This window comes from Wyeomyia smithii, chromosome 3, assembly GCF_029784165.1.
Source record: "Wyeomyia smithii strain HCP4-BCI-WySm-NY-G18 chromosome 3, ASM2978416v1, whole genome shotgun sequence".
In the NCBI taxonomy this organism is placed as follows: Eukaryota; Metazoa; Arthropoda; class Insecta; order Diptera; family Culicidae; genus Wyeomyia; species Wyeomyia smithii.
Window position 1 is genome coordinate 10,991,407 of NC_073696.1, and position 18,481 is coordinate 11,009,887.

An 18,481-nucleotide genomic window follows, 5' to 3' on the forward strand; every position below is an offset into this window, starting at 1 on the left:
TTTTACGGAAATGCTTGTGTCATCGCAGAACAATGACTTTGTGCATCCTGGAGGCAAATCAGGAAGATCTGAAGTGAATATGTTGTACAGGACTGGACCCAAGACTGAACCTTGAGGTACACCTGCTCTGACAGGAAATCTATCAGATTTTGAATTCTGATAGACAACCTGCAGAGTTCGATCAGTAAGATAATTTTTTAAAATTTTGATTAGGAAAATTGGAAAATTAAAAGTTTGCAATTTCGCAATCAAACCTTTATGCCAAACACTGTCGAATGCTTTTTCTATGTCTAAAAGAGCACCTTCAGATTTGTTAGCTCGTATCATATTAGTAACTCTGAGCAATTGATGAGTTGTGGAATGCCCATGGCGAAATCCAAACTGTTCATTTGCAAAAATTGAATTTTCGTTGATGTGTGACATCATTCTGTTAAGAATAATTCTCTCAAACAGTTTACTTATTGAAGAAAGCAAACTGATTGGTCGATAACTTGAAACTTCAGCTGGGTTCTTATCCGGTTTTAAAATGGGAGTAATTTTTGCATTTTTCCATAATTTGGGAAAATATACAATTTTGAAGCAGCAATTGAAAATTTTCACGAAAAAATTCCATTGTGCTCTCAGGGAGATGTTTGATTAGTATATTAAAGATTCCATCGTCACCAGGTGCTTTCATATTTTTGAAATTTTTAATAATTGATTTCATCTCATTCAAGTTAGTTTCAATTATTTCTGCAGGTAAAAAATTCTGGGAAGAAATTAAATCAAATTGACGTGTGACTTCATTTTCAATTGGACTCACAAAATTCAAATTTGAGTTATGAACACTCTCAAACTGCTGAGCAAGTCTTTGAGCCTTTTGTTCAATGGATACAAGAAAACGTTCACCATCTTTTAAAACTGGAAGAGGCTTTGAAGGTTTCTTAAGAATCTTCGACAGCTTCCAAAATGGTTTTGAATATGGTTTAAATTTTTCAACTTTAGTCTCAAAATTTTGATTTCTCAGAAGAGTAAATCTATGTTTAATCTCTTTCTGTAAATCTTTATAAATAGTTTTAAAAACAGGATCACGAGAACGTTGATATTAACGTCTGCGGACATTTTTCAAACGAATTAGAAGTTGAAGATTTTCGTCAATTATTGGTGAATCAAATTTCACTTGAGCCTTTGGAACAGAATAATTCCTGGCATCAACAATTGCACATTTTAATGCTTCCAAAGCAGAATCAATATTCACTTGGTTTTGCAAATCAAGCTCATTATTGAAATTTCTCTCAATATGAGTTTTGTATCTTTCCCAATTAGCCTTGTTATAATTAAAAACAGAGCTCATAGGGTTTATAACTGATTCATGTGATAAAGAAAAAGTTATTGGAAGATGGTCAGAATCGAAGTCAGCATGTGTGATCAAATCACTACATACATGACTTTGATCTGTAAGCACCAAATCAATTGTTGAAGGGTTTCTTACAGAAGAAAAGCATGTAGGACTATTCGGAGACAAAATAGAATAGTATCCTGAAGAACAATCATTGAATAAAATTTTGCCATTGGAATTATTTTGAGAATTATTCCATGAACGATGTTTAGCGTTAAAATCGCCGATTATGAAAAATTTCGAACGATTTCTGGTGAGTTTTTGTAAATCACCTTTAAAATAATTTTTGAGCTCGCGTGTGCATTGAAATGGTAAATATGCTGCGGCAATAAATAAAATCCCAAGTTCAGTTTGAACTTCAATTCCCAAAGTTTCAATAACTTTCGTCTCAAGATGAGGAAGAGCACGATGTTTGATTCTGCGATGAATAACAATTGCAACTCCACCGCCGGAACCCTGAATCCTATCATATCTATGAATCACGTAATTGGGATCATATTTTAGTTTTAAGTTAGGTTTCAAAAATGTTTCAGTAATAATTGCAATATGCACATTATTTACTGTTAAAAAATTAAAAAGCTCATTCTCATTGGCCTTCAATGAGCGAGCATTCCAATTTAATATTTTAATTGTTTTATTTAAAATCATTGCTAGATTTTAAATTAGAAACAATTTTAATAGTAAAATTTGTGCCTATTTGAATGGCTTCAAACATTGATTTTGCCTGCAACATGGCGTTCATAAGATCGAACATTGCCTGTTGCAAAAAAGAAAGTTTACCTGCCGTAATAGGCCCCAGGCAGTTGACATTAGAAAAAATATTTTCGGCAGCAATATTAGCTGGAGTGATAGGTGTACAATTATTTTCTAGCGTGTTTTGCTTACCCATATTAACGGTCATTTTCGAACTACCACCACTAGGCGGTATAACGTTCGAACTACCTGTAACCTGTGCATAAGTTAAACGGGTATGCAAAGGAGTAGGTAAACTATGCGTCACTGGTACGCTTGGAGAATTTTGTTTTGAAGTTGGTTTTAATTGAGAAATTGAATTTTGTTTACCTTGCCTTGCCTTAACAATTGCTAAACGGACTGGGCATTGATAAAATTTTGACATATGGTTGCCGTTACAATTCGCACAGCGAAAATTTTTACTCTCTTTCACAGGACATGTGTCCTTTTTGTGAGAAGAGTCTCCACAATTAAGACATTTTTGGTCCATGTTACAGAATTTGGAACCATGGCCATAACGTTGGCAAGTATGGCATTGGGTGATATGCTTTTCACCTCCGCCATACTTCCTATAAATTTCCCACTTTACACGCACATTATACAAAGCATGTGCTTTTTCAAAAAATTTTAAGTTGTTAACCTCATTGCGGTTAAAATGAATTAAATAATTAACAAGGGAAATTCCAGTTCTCTGACTGTTTTCGCCTCGTGATTTTTGTTTCATTAGAATACTTGGGTAGGGGCTATGCCAAGTAATTCTGTTAAAGTAAGTTTGATCTCATCAACGGTTTGATCGTTGGTGAGACCTTTCAAGACAACCTTGAACGGCTTGGCGTTCTTGGTGTCATTTGTAAAAAATTTGTACATCTTGTCAGTTAAATACTGAACAAGACGATCACGACCCTTTACTGAGTCGGCTAATAAGCGGCATTCACCTCTACGGCCAATTTGATAGGTAACTTTAACGTCAGAAACAAACGTTGAAAGTTCCTTTTTGAATATATTAAATTCAGAAGAAATAGTTACCACAATAACTGGAACTTTCTCCTTTTTTAAAGGTTTTATATTTTGTATAGTTTCATTATTAATAACTTCCATTTCACCAGCTTCTTGCTCAGGCAAAATATCAAAAGGATTGTCACTACAGACACTCGAAGTGTCAGAAAGAGATGCCTCTCTTTTCCTCCCCGCAGCGATGCGAGGTTTCTTTTTCCGTCCAGCCATTTCAGGTGATACGAAAAAAGTTAAAACTAATGTTAAATTCAAAAGTAGGTAGTCTTGAGAAAGACTGATGGGAAATAACTTTCAGGTAGTCTTTAAAAGACACACTGACAAAACACAAACTTTGAAGCTATAGGCAGTCAAAGACCAGTCCACAAGCAACCGAAAAAACGTCTGATCTGTAGGACAGTTCAAGACGCACTGGAAATTGGATATACTGATAGTTATTTCATTATATATTGTCAATGTTCAATCACCAGTTATCAATCTTCAAGCGTTGTCCGACGTCATTTTGGCTCCAGAATTATGAGTATTTATCGCTGTCTAGTACCAGTTTTGAATCCAAGATGGTGACTTCCGTTCCACAATACAGGTCGGACTCGATTAGCCGGAACATCAAAAAAATTTTCACTCCGGATAATCGAGTTTTCCGGATAATCGAATCAAACAAAAAATACTGAAATTTTACGATTAACGAACATAAAATATATATTTTTTTTATTTACTTTACTTGTATGGTGCAGTGGCGTAACCAGAAGTTATTTTTGAGGCGAAAAAAATAAAATGTCCCAAACTTGCCGGGAGTGATTTAAATGGTAACAAATATGGCAGAAGGGTAAAAATTGAAAACGGACACCAAAAAAATAAAATTCCGGATAATCGAGTCCAAAATTCCGGATAATCGAGTCTTCGGATAACCGAGTCCGACCTGTATTAGTATTTCCGGAACCAACATTGCGCCAAGACATCAAAAGTTTCCATTTTACAGACACGAATGCCTCTTCTACTACTCTGCAATAATAAACCTTCCAAGTCAATGTTGAACGACAGGCTCAAGAGCTTGCCTTTAGACCGTTCTACGTAACGATTACGACCGAAAATACACCCGCTATTCTAACGCATGATGAGCAACCGTTAAGGGCGGCACGAATCAGCTCAATGGAGAACGTAGTTAAGCACAATCTGCCTTCACTCGTTGCGCTTAACTTAATCGTACACCGCACATAGAAGTAACTCAAGTAAAAACCTGATCAAAAGTCAAACAAAAAAAAAGTTTATCAACCATGTTTTGCATGGTCTCATTTTGAAGTGTGGTGCTTACTGAATCTTTTGACAGCTCATGATTATCCAGAAGTATAGTTAACTTTTGTTACATGGAGCATGTGATACTGTTTCTACGCCAACAGAAACTTTTTCGGTGGATGGTGAATCAAAGACACCGAACACAAACACAGCGAACAAAATGAACGGAGGAATAAAAAAAAAAACGCGTGGCCAAGTTAGTTCTACAGGGCTACGACAGAACTACAGCCCGTGGAATTGTTCTTGAGAATCGTTCTGCTGTTAATTCGGTTGAAAGACCTAGTAAAGCCTTAGACTTGAGTGGATCCGGTGACGGAAAACCACATCCAAAGCGGGTCAAGGACTCAGGCAAAACTAGAATGGATTGCGTGGGTGATGCCGCATCGAGTCGGAAAGGTACAATTTCTGTAAACAAAAGACTCAATGTTACAAGGGGTTCCACTTCCGGGCGTTCTAAGAGCTTAGTTGGTGCCGTAAATCCTGCAATTCTTAAACAACTCTTGTACAGTGATGTCACTAGTCGAGTTAAAGTGGGTATACTACCTTAAAACTACCCACTCGTTGAGCTTAGTACAGAACAGCAAAACCTCGCCGAAGAGGCTATCTTCGGTGCTGTAGTACTTCAACGCAAAGAGCAGTTGAAGCCAAAATTCGCCAACTGCTCTTATAAACCAGGGTTCATGATTATCAACTGTCTCGACAAGCAAACAGCTGAGTGGTTGATCAAGACTGTCCCTACCTTAGTTCCTTGGGAACATTAACAGCTTGTGGCCGTCGATGAAAGTAAAATCCCAAAATAATATATCTTTGTCGTTGTCTTTCCAAAAAGTGCCTGGTATGATAACAATGCTATCAAAGCGCTTATTGAAAGCCAAAATGACAACCTGTACACTGATGCGTGGAGAATCCTTAATCGTTCGGTGTTAAATGATATACACATTAAGTGGGCACTCACGGTCGATGGGACGTCAATGAAGACGCTAGTTGATCGCGGTATGCTCATCAACTATAAATTTGGACAGATAATGTTAAAAAAATCTTCTAAAAACTCAGGAAAACCCAGAACAACAGTCTCCAGCGAAGGGAGGAATGGCAACTTCGGACAGCTTGGAAAGACCAATTGCACAATCCTAGATGGCAACACCAAGGGAACCAATGGTGCCTATGGTAAACAGAACTCAGGGTCAAACAATATGGGAACCATGACTTTCCGAAGAGGTAACTCATGCCCATCGTCAGACTCTGGAAAACCTGCAAACGTTGTCCGTCAATCGAAAAGCCATGAAGACCCGGCTATGAATACGATGAGAACGAGCACACTCACCTTTGGAAAGCATTCCAATCGGAGGGAGCACCTTGCGCCTCTGAATAATGGAAACCGAAACAACAATGCCGAATAATATACAATTTATTCCGGTGAACCTTCACCATGCAAAAGGAGCAAGCAGCGTCCTATGCAGCAGGTTCACCCGTGAAAGCCTGGACGTAGGTTTAATCCAAGAGCCTTAGTTCAACGGGAATAGAGTTCTAGGAATTTCTACACCAAAATATAAGCTTTATTATGATAGTACACAAACTGCTCCTAGAGCAGCAATTCTTATTAGGGAAAATCCATGGGCGCAACTAAGGAAAATTTCTAGGGGGGGCTAGTTTTCATGTATGTCATTTTAAAAAAGAGAAAAAAGAGTTTGAATATGCTTTTTTAATGACGCTTAAAATAGTATCGTAAGAGCAGAAAAAATCACTTCGGGATAGAATCTCCGAAGATGTACTGAATATATTGAACACATCGTCAACGCCAAGCTCTTTCAGCAACAATGATTCGATATTGAGGAGAGCTAGATTTGGTAAACGGCTGGGCAGTGCTTTTTAACAGTTCACCCGTACTATTTAGAATAAAATGTGAGGTTCAAGGCATGGCCCGGTGAGGTTCAAGGCATAATGCTCTATTCCTACCTCCACGTGGTACCGACTGGGATACGAGCAACCAAGGAAAAACCGGTGGGGTAGTTGTTCTCCTTAGAGAGGCTAGGGGCGGCTTAAACAGCGACTGATCCGGACCGGACGGTTGAACTATGAAATGCGGTGTCTCGCCAGCTACATCCATGGCGGCAGCTCCGCCGCGAGACTAGGCATCGCAGCCCTAGTAAGGCAGCATACTAAAATAAACATACTACGGAGAATCAAGAATTCAAAACGAACCGGAACAATCGGCAATGACCCAGCCGACGAAATAAGGACGACGATTAGAAGCTCAGTACATGTAACAGTAGATCGCTTAACGACCCGTCGACCGGATTCTGCTGGATCAGCTAGAACCCCGCCACTTCGACATCGTTGCGCTCCAGGAGCTTTGCCTGAAAGGAGAGAAGGTACGGTGGATTTGTGGCCGCAAGGCACAGTACCACCAAAGCGGCAGGCAATCAGCGACAGGTTTGGTTTGTTGAAAATTAAAGGCCGGTTCCACAACTACACTATTCCCAATGTGCACTGCTCTCACGAAGGAAGACCTGATGCAGGAAAAGAAGCGTTCTACGCACAGCTGGAGAAACTCTACGATAGCTGCTCGCGTAGAGATATCAAGATCATCGTTGGGGACATGAACGGAAGGATAGACTTATATAAGCCGGTTATCGGCCCGCACAGCCTGCTATGCACCAACTTCGCAGCTGCCAGCGGATTAGCAGTCCAAAGTCCCTTCTTACCTCGACCAACGTACATCAAAACAAATTGACCACGTTCTCAACGACGGCCCGTTCTCCTCAGACATTACAAACGTACGCACCAATCACGGTGATGATCGGACATGACCACTTCGATACAAAAAAACTACAAAACCCTGATAACCGGTAGTCCTCTACGGAAGTCTTTTTGATATTTTCGAACAGAAGGTGCCTATCGGCGAACAGAAGGTGACTATCTACGGTGGAGCACAAGCGGACGACGGATAATAGCTACAGCGCATGAACCATGAGCTACAAGCGCTGCTTGGAGAGAACCCCATTGCACACCTGGCGAAAGACAATAGGTTGCGGTAGGCCGGTCACATCGTAAGAATGCCGGACGACAACCATGTGAAATCACTTCTCTTCAGCAACCCTACCGGCACAAGAAATTAAGGGGCGCAGCGTGCATGATGGCTCGACCAGATCGAAAGAGACTTGCGAGTGATGAGACGTCTGGGGAACGGGTGAAACACAGCCCAAAACCGAGTAAACTGGCGACTTCTTGATACAGCACGAGTTACTAAAGCTCTCGTCTGACTGGTAAGGTGGGTAAGAGAGCAAGGGTTGATAATCGATCCTGGGTGCAGAACTAGTTCTTAGCCAATGAACGACGACATCTCAATTTGTGTTGATTTTGATGCTCTGATAATTAGTATGGAATGTCCCAGACAACCAGAAGTCGCATAATATTGCATGAATTACCTCGTATATAGTTCTATGGTACATCACTATCGTAAAGCTGTGTGAACAACGTAAGTGTTTCATCGCATATGATGTTGTTTTGCGAACTTCTTGCGATGAAGGTAATAAACTCGCATAGCAATACAGATAAACTCATTACATGTTTGTTTAAACTCTTAATAACTCCACAAAGTGATGATTATACGTGCAAATCAAAAGTCTCCCGTATCACATCGTATTGCATATAAACTTAGTTGCAAAAGGCATCATTTTGTATCCTCGAAAACGACAATATTCATGATAACAATCCCAGACAACTGGATGCCGCTAATGATTGCACTGCTTACTTCGCAAGAAGAACTACGATAAATCACCAATGTAAATGTTTCGTCGCGATAAAGTTGTTTTGCGGAATTCTAACGATAAAGAGGTCGGTTCTATCATCTAATAACTATTTCAATGTTTATTTAAACTCGCAGTAAATCCACACGTGGAAATTAAAACCATCTGCAGTACATCGTATGGTATAAAAATTAAGTCGCTAGAACCTTCATTCTACAACATTATATGCGATTAACGCTGTGATAATACTGATCGTCCTCATTTTGAAACATATTACCAATATATAGAATCGCAGTAACTATTTTCGAGTTTTGTATCATTAAGTGACATATTCTGAAGAAAATGCGTGAATATTTAACCAAAAAACGAATTATTAAAGCTCGAAAGAGTGGAACGTATAGCCGATTGCTGAATCGGTTTAGGAAAAGATGGCAACTTGCTAATCAAAATGCTATGGAAAGGGACAAGATAAAACCAGAGTTTTCCGAATTTTTTCCCATGAATGCAGACAAGGATTTACAGGAGCTTACCGCAGAAACTCCTGTTAGTATTAAAGATGATATACCGCAACTTCCGGTTAAAAATCTGGTTGCATCTAGCCACGACTGTAAGAATACTTATCGCATCAAATTATTGCTTGCAAATTTAGAACTTAAACGTTTCCAGCTATAAGTGCGAGTTTGGTTGATGATATCCGGAAGTGGTCTACAGAGTTTCACATAACTCAAGCCGCAGTTACATCTCTTGTTGGAGTCCTCAATTCTCAACTGAATTTGAATTTGCCGAATGATGCTCGAACTATTATGAAAACTCCTAGAAATGTACGAATTGTGGAAATGACGGAAAATGGACGGTATTGGCACCAGAGGCTGCAGAACTGTTTGCAGAAGGCATTGGAACATCTCGATCGGCCAATGTCGATATCATTGAATATTAATATTGACGGTTTACCCGTGCATAAAAGTAGCATCAAAAACTTTTGGCCAATCCTCTGTAACATTCATGAACTTCGTGATATTCCCCCTATGGCAATTGGAATATATTACGGAACCAGCAAGCCTAAGTGCGCTACGGAATTTCTGAATCCATTTATCGATGAGCTTCTGCCCTTGCTACAGTCAGGATTGACGATTAATGGTTTTTACGTTGCAATTAAAATACGCTGCTTCATATGCGACTCTCCCGCTCGATCCTTCATTAAGGGAGTGATTAATTTCAATGGAAAACATGGTTGTCTAAAGTGTACGACGAAGGGTAAATACTCTCATACTGCTAATACAGTGATATTTCCACAAACTAACGCTTTACCACGAACTAACGAGAAGTTTAGAGACAAAAAATATCCTGAACACCAGCGCAGTGATACACCTTTAGTTCGTTTGCCAATAGATATGATTGAAGATATCATAATCTCTGACGCTCTGCATCTTTTGGAATTGGGAGTAATGCGACGGTTATTGAATGGATGGCGTACGGGATCAATGACGAAACGTGCTAAGTGGAGTACAAAGGAGAAAATTGAAATTTCAAACATTCTTGTGAAAATACGGTTTCCGAAAGAAATTCATCGTCGAATGCGTTCATTGGAATTTATGTCCTTGTGGAAAGGTTTGGAATACCGTAGTTTTTTGAATTATGTTGGATTATCGTTACTAAAAGATTATTTGCCAGAAAAGTACTATCAACATTTTCTCACCTTATTCTGTTCAGTCAGAATTTGTTCGGCTGAAATTTATAAACATTTGCTACCAATTGCCAAGGATATGTTCGTTGATTTTATAAATAATTATAAGAATCTGTACGGCATTGACTACTTGACAAGCAATGTTCACAATTTATGTCATATTGTAGACGAAGTAAGCAAATTTGGATGCCTATCCACATTATCAGCTTATCCTTTCGAAAATTATCTTCATTCTATTAAGAAAATGCTTCGTGCAGGACCTTTACCTTTGAATCAAATAGCCAATCGATTAACCGAGCTCATCACTAGTGAAGCATCAGTAGCTATCAAGGATGTTTGTCAGGCAAACGTAAGATCTATTCATGCAGTACAGAAAACAGGATCAAAAGTAGCAATTACTTTAACAGATTTTATTTGGAGTACAAACTTTGAGGATAAATGGGTTTTAACTAAAGATCTTTCAATAATCTCCCTAGAAAATGCTGCGATAGACGGTTCAAGCTGGAATATTGAGTGTCGTGCAATACTTAATAAGGTAGATTTTTTTGAAAAACCATTTAAATCTTCATATATTCATGTTTATGCTGCAGGTGAAGAAAAGAACAATTTTTCGAAACAAATTACTATTGACGTGAACTGCATAATGTGCAAACTCGTTGCTGTTAAATACAAAACGAAAATTGTTTTCGTTCCTCTTATTCACACTCTAGACATGGAAAAACAGTAAGTTTTAGAGAAGTTGACGTTCAAATTTATGAATATATTTCTTATATATAAATATGTGTAATCTAATCGAATGAAAAAAATACAAAATTGTACAGAAGGCCTTTAAAATGACACACTCGAACAAAGTTTCATCTAATTTAATTGATCAAAACTTCGACACGAGATGCCATGTCAATATCCATATGCGAATCTTCATCTGACTCTTCGTGGTCAGTTGAATCAGCTGTAATATTATTAATCAGTCCATCACCATCCTCGACATCGTCAACTACAGCAGCATCAATTGACTCTTGGTTAGAATGATACGCTCCACTACGATTGTCGTCATCAACCAGACCATCAACTGGTACAACTGCCTCATCGCCTTTCACTCGTGTGCGGCGACACGTGGATCTGCGCAACTGCTTACTAGAAGACCTTGCTTTCGAGTAGCGGAAAAGTCGATTCTTGCAAAATGATTCCAATTTAATTCTCGTATACGTTGGGTCACCGATGCTTACTATTGCGAAGAGAAGTTGTAGAACATTGGCAAATTCGCGAAAACCTCTTTTTGACTTATTTCCTCGGTTGATTCCGGTCCAAGTAAAATTATTCCAAAACGGTCGTGTGAAAAGACAGTCCACAATTATATAGCATGCAGAATCACCTTTTGCGTAGTAACTAGTAGGGGGAATAATTTTTGTGAAATATTTGATCTGAAACATAAATCACATTTAGTTGATGCCTAAATGAAAATAAAAGCAAATCTTAAAGCTTAAAACTTACGTATTCCTCAAATACATGTTTGTTGGCCAACATTTTATTGAAGTTGATTAAGTCGTCCTTGTCGTTTATGTGTCTATGTTCTTCAATTGAATTTCCTGCTTGTGGCTTAGATTCATCTCTACAATCCATATGGAGCATTGTAGCAAAACGCGGGAAGCTTTTGTCCAAACAATCTTCAACCACTTGTCGAATCGATGTTTTAATGCCCTCGATAATATCTAGCTTCATTTGAATCATTTCGTTCCTCATATCCGTCACTTCAGTCCTCGATGTGGTTACTGCAGAGCCCAGCTCTGTTATGTTGGACTTCAACGATGTCACAACGCTTGTTATTTCGCCTAACGAATCTACAGGGTTGCCTGAAATCACGAAATAACGTACACGTAATAGGTAAAAATAAAAAAACACTAAGCATTCATATGTACCTAGTTCTCCTGCGGCTCCAGAACTGTTTGACGGTGGGTTGATGTAAATGATGTTCTCATCAGTCAGAAATATAGACTGAAATGCCGGTTGATCATCTGAAAGCTCTAATAGAGCGGCCGAAGTCACATCTATAAAAAATATATGATAATAGGCGTGTGTTTGCAAAATTTGGAAATAAAGGGTGACAAATATGGCGTCCAGCAGCAAAAGCAGCTATATTTACGTACAGCAGATATTTTTAACGTCCAGCAGATAGTTTTCACGAATTTATAGTAAATATCAGAATATTATGACAGTAGTTAACGTGATTTTCGCTTGCTGGTATCACACTGGAAGAGGGAGTTGATAATTGAGAATATTTACCTTTAGAATTGGCATTTCCTTCCTTGTTTTGTGAATTCAAATGGGGTTGTGATTGTTGTGGCATAATAATGCTACAGGTACCAGGACCACCTGGATCCAATGATTGCTCAGTTTGGATTGATATGGTAGGTTTGGCCAATCCCATTGGCCGAGTATCGAAATCCTTCGTTTGCAGTAAATGACGAGGTGGTTCGTTTTTTTCAGTTCCAGGAATCTGTCCCTGATGCGATAGTGTTTGCAACTGGATCATTTTGTTATAATCTTTAGGAGGGCGTGATTCAATCTTCTGATTTCTCCGGTGCTTCAGTAACTTCCGCTTAGCTTCGATGTCCGATACTTCCTGCTTAAGTAGGTCTTCAGCAGCAGCTTCCGCGGCTTGTAAGCTTTTATATTTACGACCCATAATGGCAGGAATCTTTTTTGTGGAACCATGAAATTCAATTCCACCAGTACGCAGCTTCTCCAGCTTGTCGTTGGAGGGAAGCTTAGGCCACATCAGATAGCCGTCGTGCATCCACGAAACTGGAACAGCCAGTACACGCAGCTGCTGCTTCTCGAAAAATTGAGCCACAGCAAACATCTGCGAACAACTCGGATCAATCATACTATTTAACATCATATCTTTGTTGGAAACTCACCTTTAATTGTTGTTGATAGCAGTAAATTCACTTATTTTATTCAAACATCGACACCGTTTTTTCTTCGAACGACCATGACAGTTCAATATGAATGTAAACAATGAGTATTCCCGCAGAAAGTTACAAACTAACTCGCACTGCGAAATCCAATTAGATTCTTGCTTTACGATGTCTCGTAGTCATTTATGCGATGAAATTAGAAAGTTATTACCAAAAGATATGGATTTCGGACAACGAGACCATGGAGGAGTGGAAAGAATGATGCTTGATAATTCAAGAGTTCGAGGTTCGAGTCCGGATACATACATACATTACAGCGTGTGTTCTCACAGGAAACAGAAAGGTAATAAATTAAAGACTGACATTTGCAATTTCCTGGAATAGCAATAAATAGGGAAATGTATGAAATAGCAATAGATAAATAATAATTGCTACGGTTCGCTGTTTTTTTTTTTATTTTGAGGCATGATTTTGGTCGCATAATGTTCTAAACTAAAACGCAGTAATGAATGGCGAACATCGCATAAATATCTGAAATAATTTGCTAACGCTGACTTGTAAGGTCGCATTAAGTAATAAACAAACCCGAATTGTATATTCAAGCATCACTTATAGTTTCGTTTCAAATCGCAAACATGAAGTTGTGAAGTCGCATTGAATAATGAAACAACTCGAAAGCTTTAACAGTTAATGTCGTATTTAAGAACTTTTTTCATCGTAAAAGTTTCTTGATGTTTCAGGAATGCATGTATATCGCCTCCACTTTTGCGCGTATAAGGACCGTTCGCAGCATCTTGTGCGATGTAACTATCACGTATAAATGTACGTATAATGCAATGACTGTTTGTATTATACGTGTAAATTGGTTGTCTGGGGTATATATATTGAATATAATCATTCTCTGGGAAATTCTAGGGGGGCTAAACACGTTCTAGGGGGGCTTCAGCCCCCCTAGCCCCCCCGTAGTTGCGCCCATGGGAAAATCTAACATTTTCACCCCTTAATTCATCAGTAGAGACATTGTGGAAATACAATTGGAGGTTGAAATTCCTCCCAAAGAAGCTGCCGCCCTTGCCCAACACTGCACACCTAAGAACAAACAGCTCATCATAGGATGTGCCGCGAACGCCCATCACACTGTTTGGGGCAACAGCAACATCAATTTCAAAGGTGAATGTTTACTGCAACACTTAATTGCACACAACATTAACATTTGTAATCAAGTTATTGATCAAACATTTGTTACAAGAATTAGACAAGAATTTCTTGATCTAACACTTTACAGCCCGAAATTATCCGATGTGATTGGGAATTGGCACGTGTCAGATGAACAATTATTATCGGATCATAAGCAAATTATGTTCGACTATGTTTCAGGGGAACTCGTAGCTGAAACATTCAGAGATCCTAGAAAAACTAATTGAGATAGCTATAATTCCACACTTCAAAACAAGAATTTTCTCTCAGTGGACATCTCTTCCACCGAGCAGCTTGAATCTGTTTCCTAAACTTTTTTAGCCAATATAACGGAAGCCTTCAAAGAATGTTGTCCGCTGGAACGGAAAACTTCTAGCGGGGACGTATCTTGGTGGAACAATAAACTTGAAAAGCTTAGAAAAACATCTATAAGGCTTTTTAACAAAGCTAAAACTATCGGTAATTAGACAAAGTATTAAAGATGTCTAACCGAATACAATCGAGAGATCTGTAAATCGAGAGAAAGGATTGGAAGCTTACATGTGAGCAAGTTGAAAGCTTGCCCTGCTGTAGCCAGACTTCACAAGGCCCTCTCTAAAGATCACACCAATGGACTAGGCAGTTCAACATAGAACGGTCAATTCACAACAGATTCTTAGGAAACACTTTGTATCATGATGGATACACACTTCTCTGGCTCGACTTATTCGACTTCTGATAACGCACCGGACTTCTATATAGCTCAGTTCACGTCAAGACTAGAGTTCAAGAAATAGCCAGTGTTATTTTCACGAGGTCAAAAGTTGAGTGGGCAGTAGATTCCTTTAAACCCTTCAAATCGCCCGGATCGGATGGGATTTATCCAGTGTTTTTACAACAGAGTAAGGATATTCTAGTCCCCCTTCTGATAGAGATGTTTAGGGCTAGCATGATACTTAACTACATTCCTAGTGAATGGTGAGAAGTCCGCGTCATATTTATTCCTAAGGCTGGACAGGAAAATGACAGGACGAATCCCAAAGCATACAGACCAATCAGTCTAGCGTCTGTCATTTTGAAAATGATGGAAAAAATCACCAATCTGCATATCATAATTATCATATTTGAACAGTAGACCATTGAACAAATTCCAGTTTGCCTACCAAGGTGGTAAATCAACTGGAACAGTACTATACACGTTGGTTTTAAAACTAGAAAAGTCCTCTGATGCTAAGGAAATCTCACTGGCAGCTTTTCTTGATATTGAGGGAGCATTTGACAACGCTTCTCACGAATATATAAAGAAAGCTATGATAAATCGGGGTTTTGACATATGCATCTTGAACTGGATACTTGCTATGTCAGATAATCGGTTAATCACAGCCAATTTAGGAAGATCAACTTCAACGACAAAACCAACAACAGGCTGCCCGCAAGGTGGGGTTTTATCTCCTTTATTATGGTCTCTGGTAGTCGATGATCTTCTTAACAACTTAACACACTTAGGTTATGAAGTCATTGGATTTGCTGATAATATCTCTATTTTAGTTAGTGGTTAATGTGGGCCTACTATTACTAACAGAACTTTTACAAGCTTGACAAGCTTTCGTGACAGTTTCTGTATGTGTGTATGTTTGTATGTCCAGCACTCATGAACAATCTTTCGAAGGAACTTACATCTCCTTTGTTCTGGCTGTTCAATATGTCGTTGGAAACTGAAGTCTTCCCAAATATATGGAAAAGCTCATTTTTAGTGCCTATTTTCAAATCTGGGCGTAAATCTGACATACGTAATTATCGTGGAATCGCTATTATCTCTTGCATTCCTAAACTCTTTGAGGCAATTGTCAATGAAAAGATATTTGCTCAAGTCAAAAATCGAATAACCGACAAACAACACGGCTTCTTCAAAGGCCGCTCTACATCCACAAATTTACTTGAATTCGTAGATTACTCATTGAATGCAATGGATAATGGGAACCATGTTGAAGCTCTCTATACAGATTTTAGCAAGGCATTTGATCGTATTGACATACCAAGGCTACTTTTTAAACTGCAAAAAATTGGAATTGAGTCTGGTCTCCTGAAGTGGCTTGAATAATATTTAACAAACAGGCAACAAGTAATAAAATTTAATGGAAAAAAGTCAAATCCCATTCAAGTTACTTCAGGTGTTCCCCAAGGCTCTTACTTAGGACCACTTCTTTTTATTTTGTACGTAAACGACATTTCCTTCATCCTCAAAAATATTAAAGTTCTAATATATGCCGACGACATGAATAAATGATGATGATGATGGTCCCACCTCATACCCCTACATCGGTTTGAGCTGGACGATTTATCTATATGAGATATTTTTAAAAACATGCAATGTAACCAGTTGGCAAACAAATAACGGACTGGTTATTAATTTCAGACATAGTAACCCTTCGATTGAATACCAATAATTAAAAAAAAAAAAATTGACGGATTTCCAATCCAAGGCTCATACAGAACGTTTCCAACCCGAAAATTATCTGGACTTGATTGGGAATTGAACCTAATGTTTTAGAGCGTGCACTAATCAGAATTGGTTCTAGATAACGATCTAGAACTACGAGAGAGATCCAATGATACTATAGTTCTCGATAACGAGCTCTACAGGTCACAGGCAAACTCAAGCCTTTTCAGTTTTCGCTCCAAACCCTATTTTAAATTGTGAAAACAGATGAATTGTTAAAAAGAAAGTAAAATAATTTAGAAAATATTACAAGCCAAAAAGCAATTTGTCAACCCGATATGCTTTTTGTTTCCATTTCAGGGGTTTAAGCCTGATGTACTCATATCAAGATTGTCAATGTCAGTCTCCGCGCGCGTGACTCAAACATGTGTAGCCGATTTTTTTTTTTACTCTACTATTTAATATTATATAACTATATTCAAACAAAAAATCCATCATCATCAATGATCATAATAACTTAATGTACCAAATAAATTAAAAAAAAAAATATTTCAATTTTACAATCTTCTTTATAAATTTACAAAAAATCTATGCTGTCTACAAAACAGACTTTATGTGTGAAATACAAAGCCGTTTAAACTCTGCCATTGTTGCTGCACGTTTTACTTGCCTGGGCATCGAATTGAAAAAGTTTATTCCTTTGTACAACAGAGAGTTCTGTGATCTTCCAAAAAGAAAATTTGGTGTTCTGGCATCTTCCGCGTTTCTAGTGTTGTACCTATGCAAATCTCTTCCTCTATCAATCCGGTCACACAAATATCGAGGCAACATATTATTAAAAATTTTATATAGAAAAACACCATTGTCAAAAAATATACTCTTTGCTTCACAGAAAGCCATCGCAATGCGTCCAGCATAAAACTCGAGGAAGTGTATCTATTACATTTTAATATTAATCGCATAATTCTATTTTGTAAACGTTGCAATCTCAATATTTGCGTATTGTTTGCCAGGAATAAAATGGATGAGCAGAAATCTATATGTGGTGAAATAATTGACTTGTACAACTGAATTTTACTTCTAATAGTCAATTCATCCTTTAACCGGCACAAGACACCGTATTTTCTGGCCATTTTTTTGATGACATTATCAATGTGAGACTTAAAATTTAATCTGTCATCAATAATTAATCCAAGATACTTTATTTCATTTACGCGATCAATCGTCTCACCATCAATTCCAATATTTAAGCCTAGTCTGGAGTTGGCTTAAGAAATTATCAAGTACTTTGTCTTACTAATGTTTTCCTTTAGTTGCTTAAATTTTAACCAATTCGCTAGATAATGTAAATCTTGGTTTAGAAGTGCTACAACATCAAGCGGATGCTTCGCTGCAATGAACGGAACAGTGTCATCAGCGAATAAATTAATATCACAGAACCGTAAAACTCGCTTCATGTCATTAATGTAAATAATGAATAAAATGGGCCCTAGAACACTTCCTTGCGGTACACCAAGTGTATTAGCAATGGAATCCGAATCAAAATCGTTAAAACGAGTCTTATAAGTTCTAGCACACAAATAGCTTTCAAACCATTTGTATGCTGTCCCTACGATACCAAAGCGCTCCAATGTTTGTAACAATAAGGACCTAGAAATTGTTTCAAAAGCGCGTTTTAGATCCAAAAACACCGCAAAAATAGTTTCTTTAGCATCGATTTTTTCTTTCCATTTTGCTAACACCAGATTCAAAGCACACTCACAAGAGTGACCCTTTCGATAACCTGATTGCTCTGGGATTAGCAAGTTATTACTATTTAAATAATTCATCAGCTGGCCTTTCACAACAAGTTCTAATATTTTCTCTAATGTGTGCAACATGATCAGGGGGAGTTTTTCGGCTTCGCAGTCTTTCAGTAATAAAACGAATTAATATCGCTCTTTCACCAACGTTTCGGTGTGTATTGCACCTTCATCAGGGAATCCTGAATTTAGAACACAAGACAATATAAAATTACAAATTGACACAACAACTAATGCGGCAAACTGACCAAACCATCCGGACTGAGTGGTATAGCAAACCGATGGCATCTGGTCGCCT

The 18,481-nt window shown here is 38.2% G+C and overlaps 1 protein-coding gene across 1 annotated transcript; it reads right to left on the reverse strand.

Moving 5' to 3' along the window:
* Nucleotides 1-10,710: 10,710 nt before the first annotated feature.
* Nucleotides 10,711-13,282, reverse strand: LOC129726644 (uncharacterized). The gene is made up of 4 exons (XM_055683593.1): nucleotides 12,128-13,282; nucleotides 11,764-11,892; nucleotides 11,339-11,697; nucleotides 10,711-11,268 (listed from the first exon to the last, which is right to left on the reverse strand). The coding sequence occupies exons 1-4, from the start codon at nucleotides 12,744-12,746 to the stop codon at nucleotides 10,711-10,713; spliced, it is 1,665 nt and encodes a 554-aa protein (XP_055539568.1). The 5' UTR covers nucleotides 12,747-13,282.
* Between the last annotated feature and the right edge of the window lie 5,199 nt (nucleotides 13,283-18,481).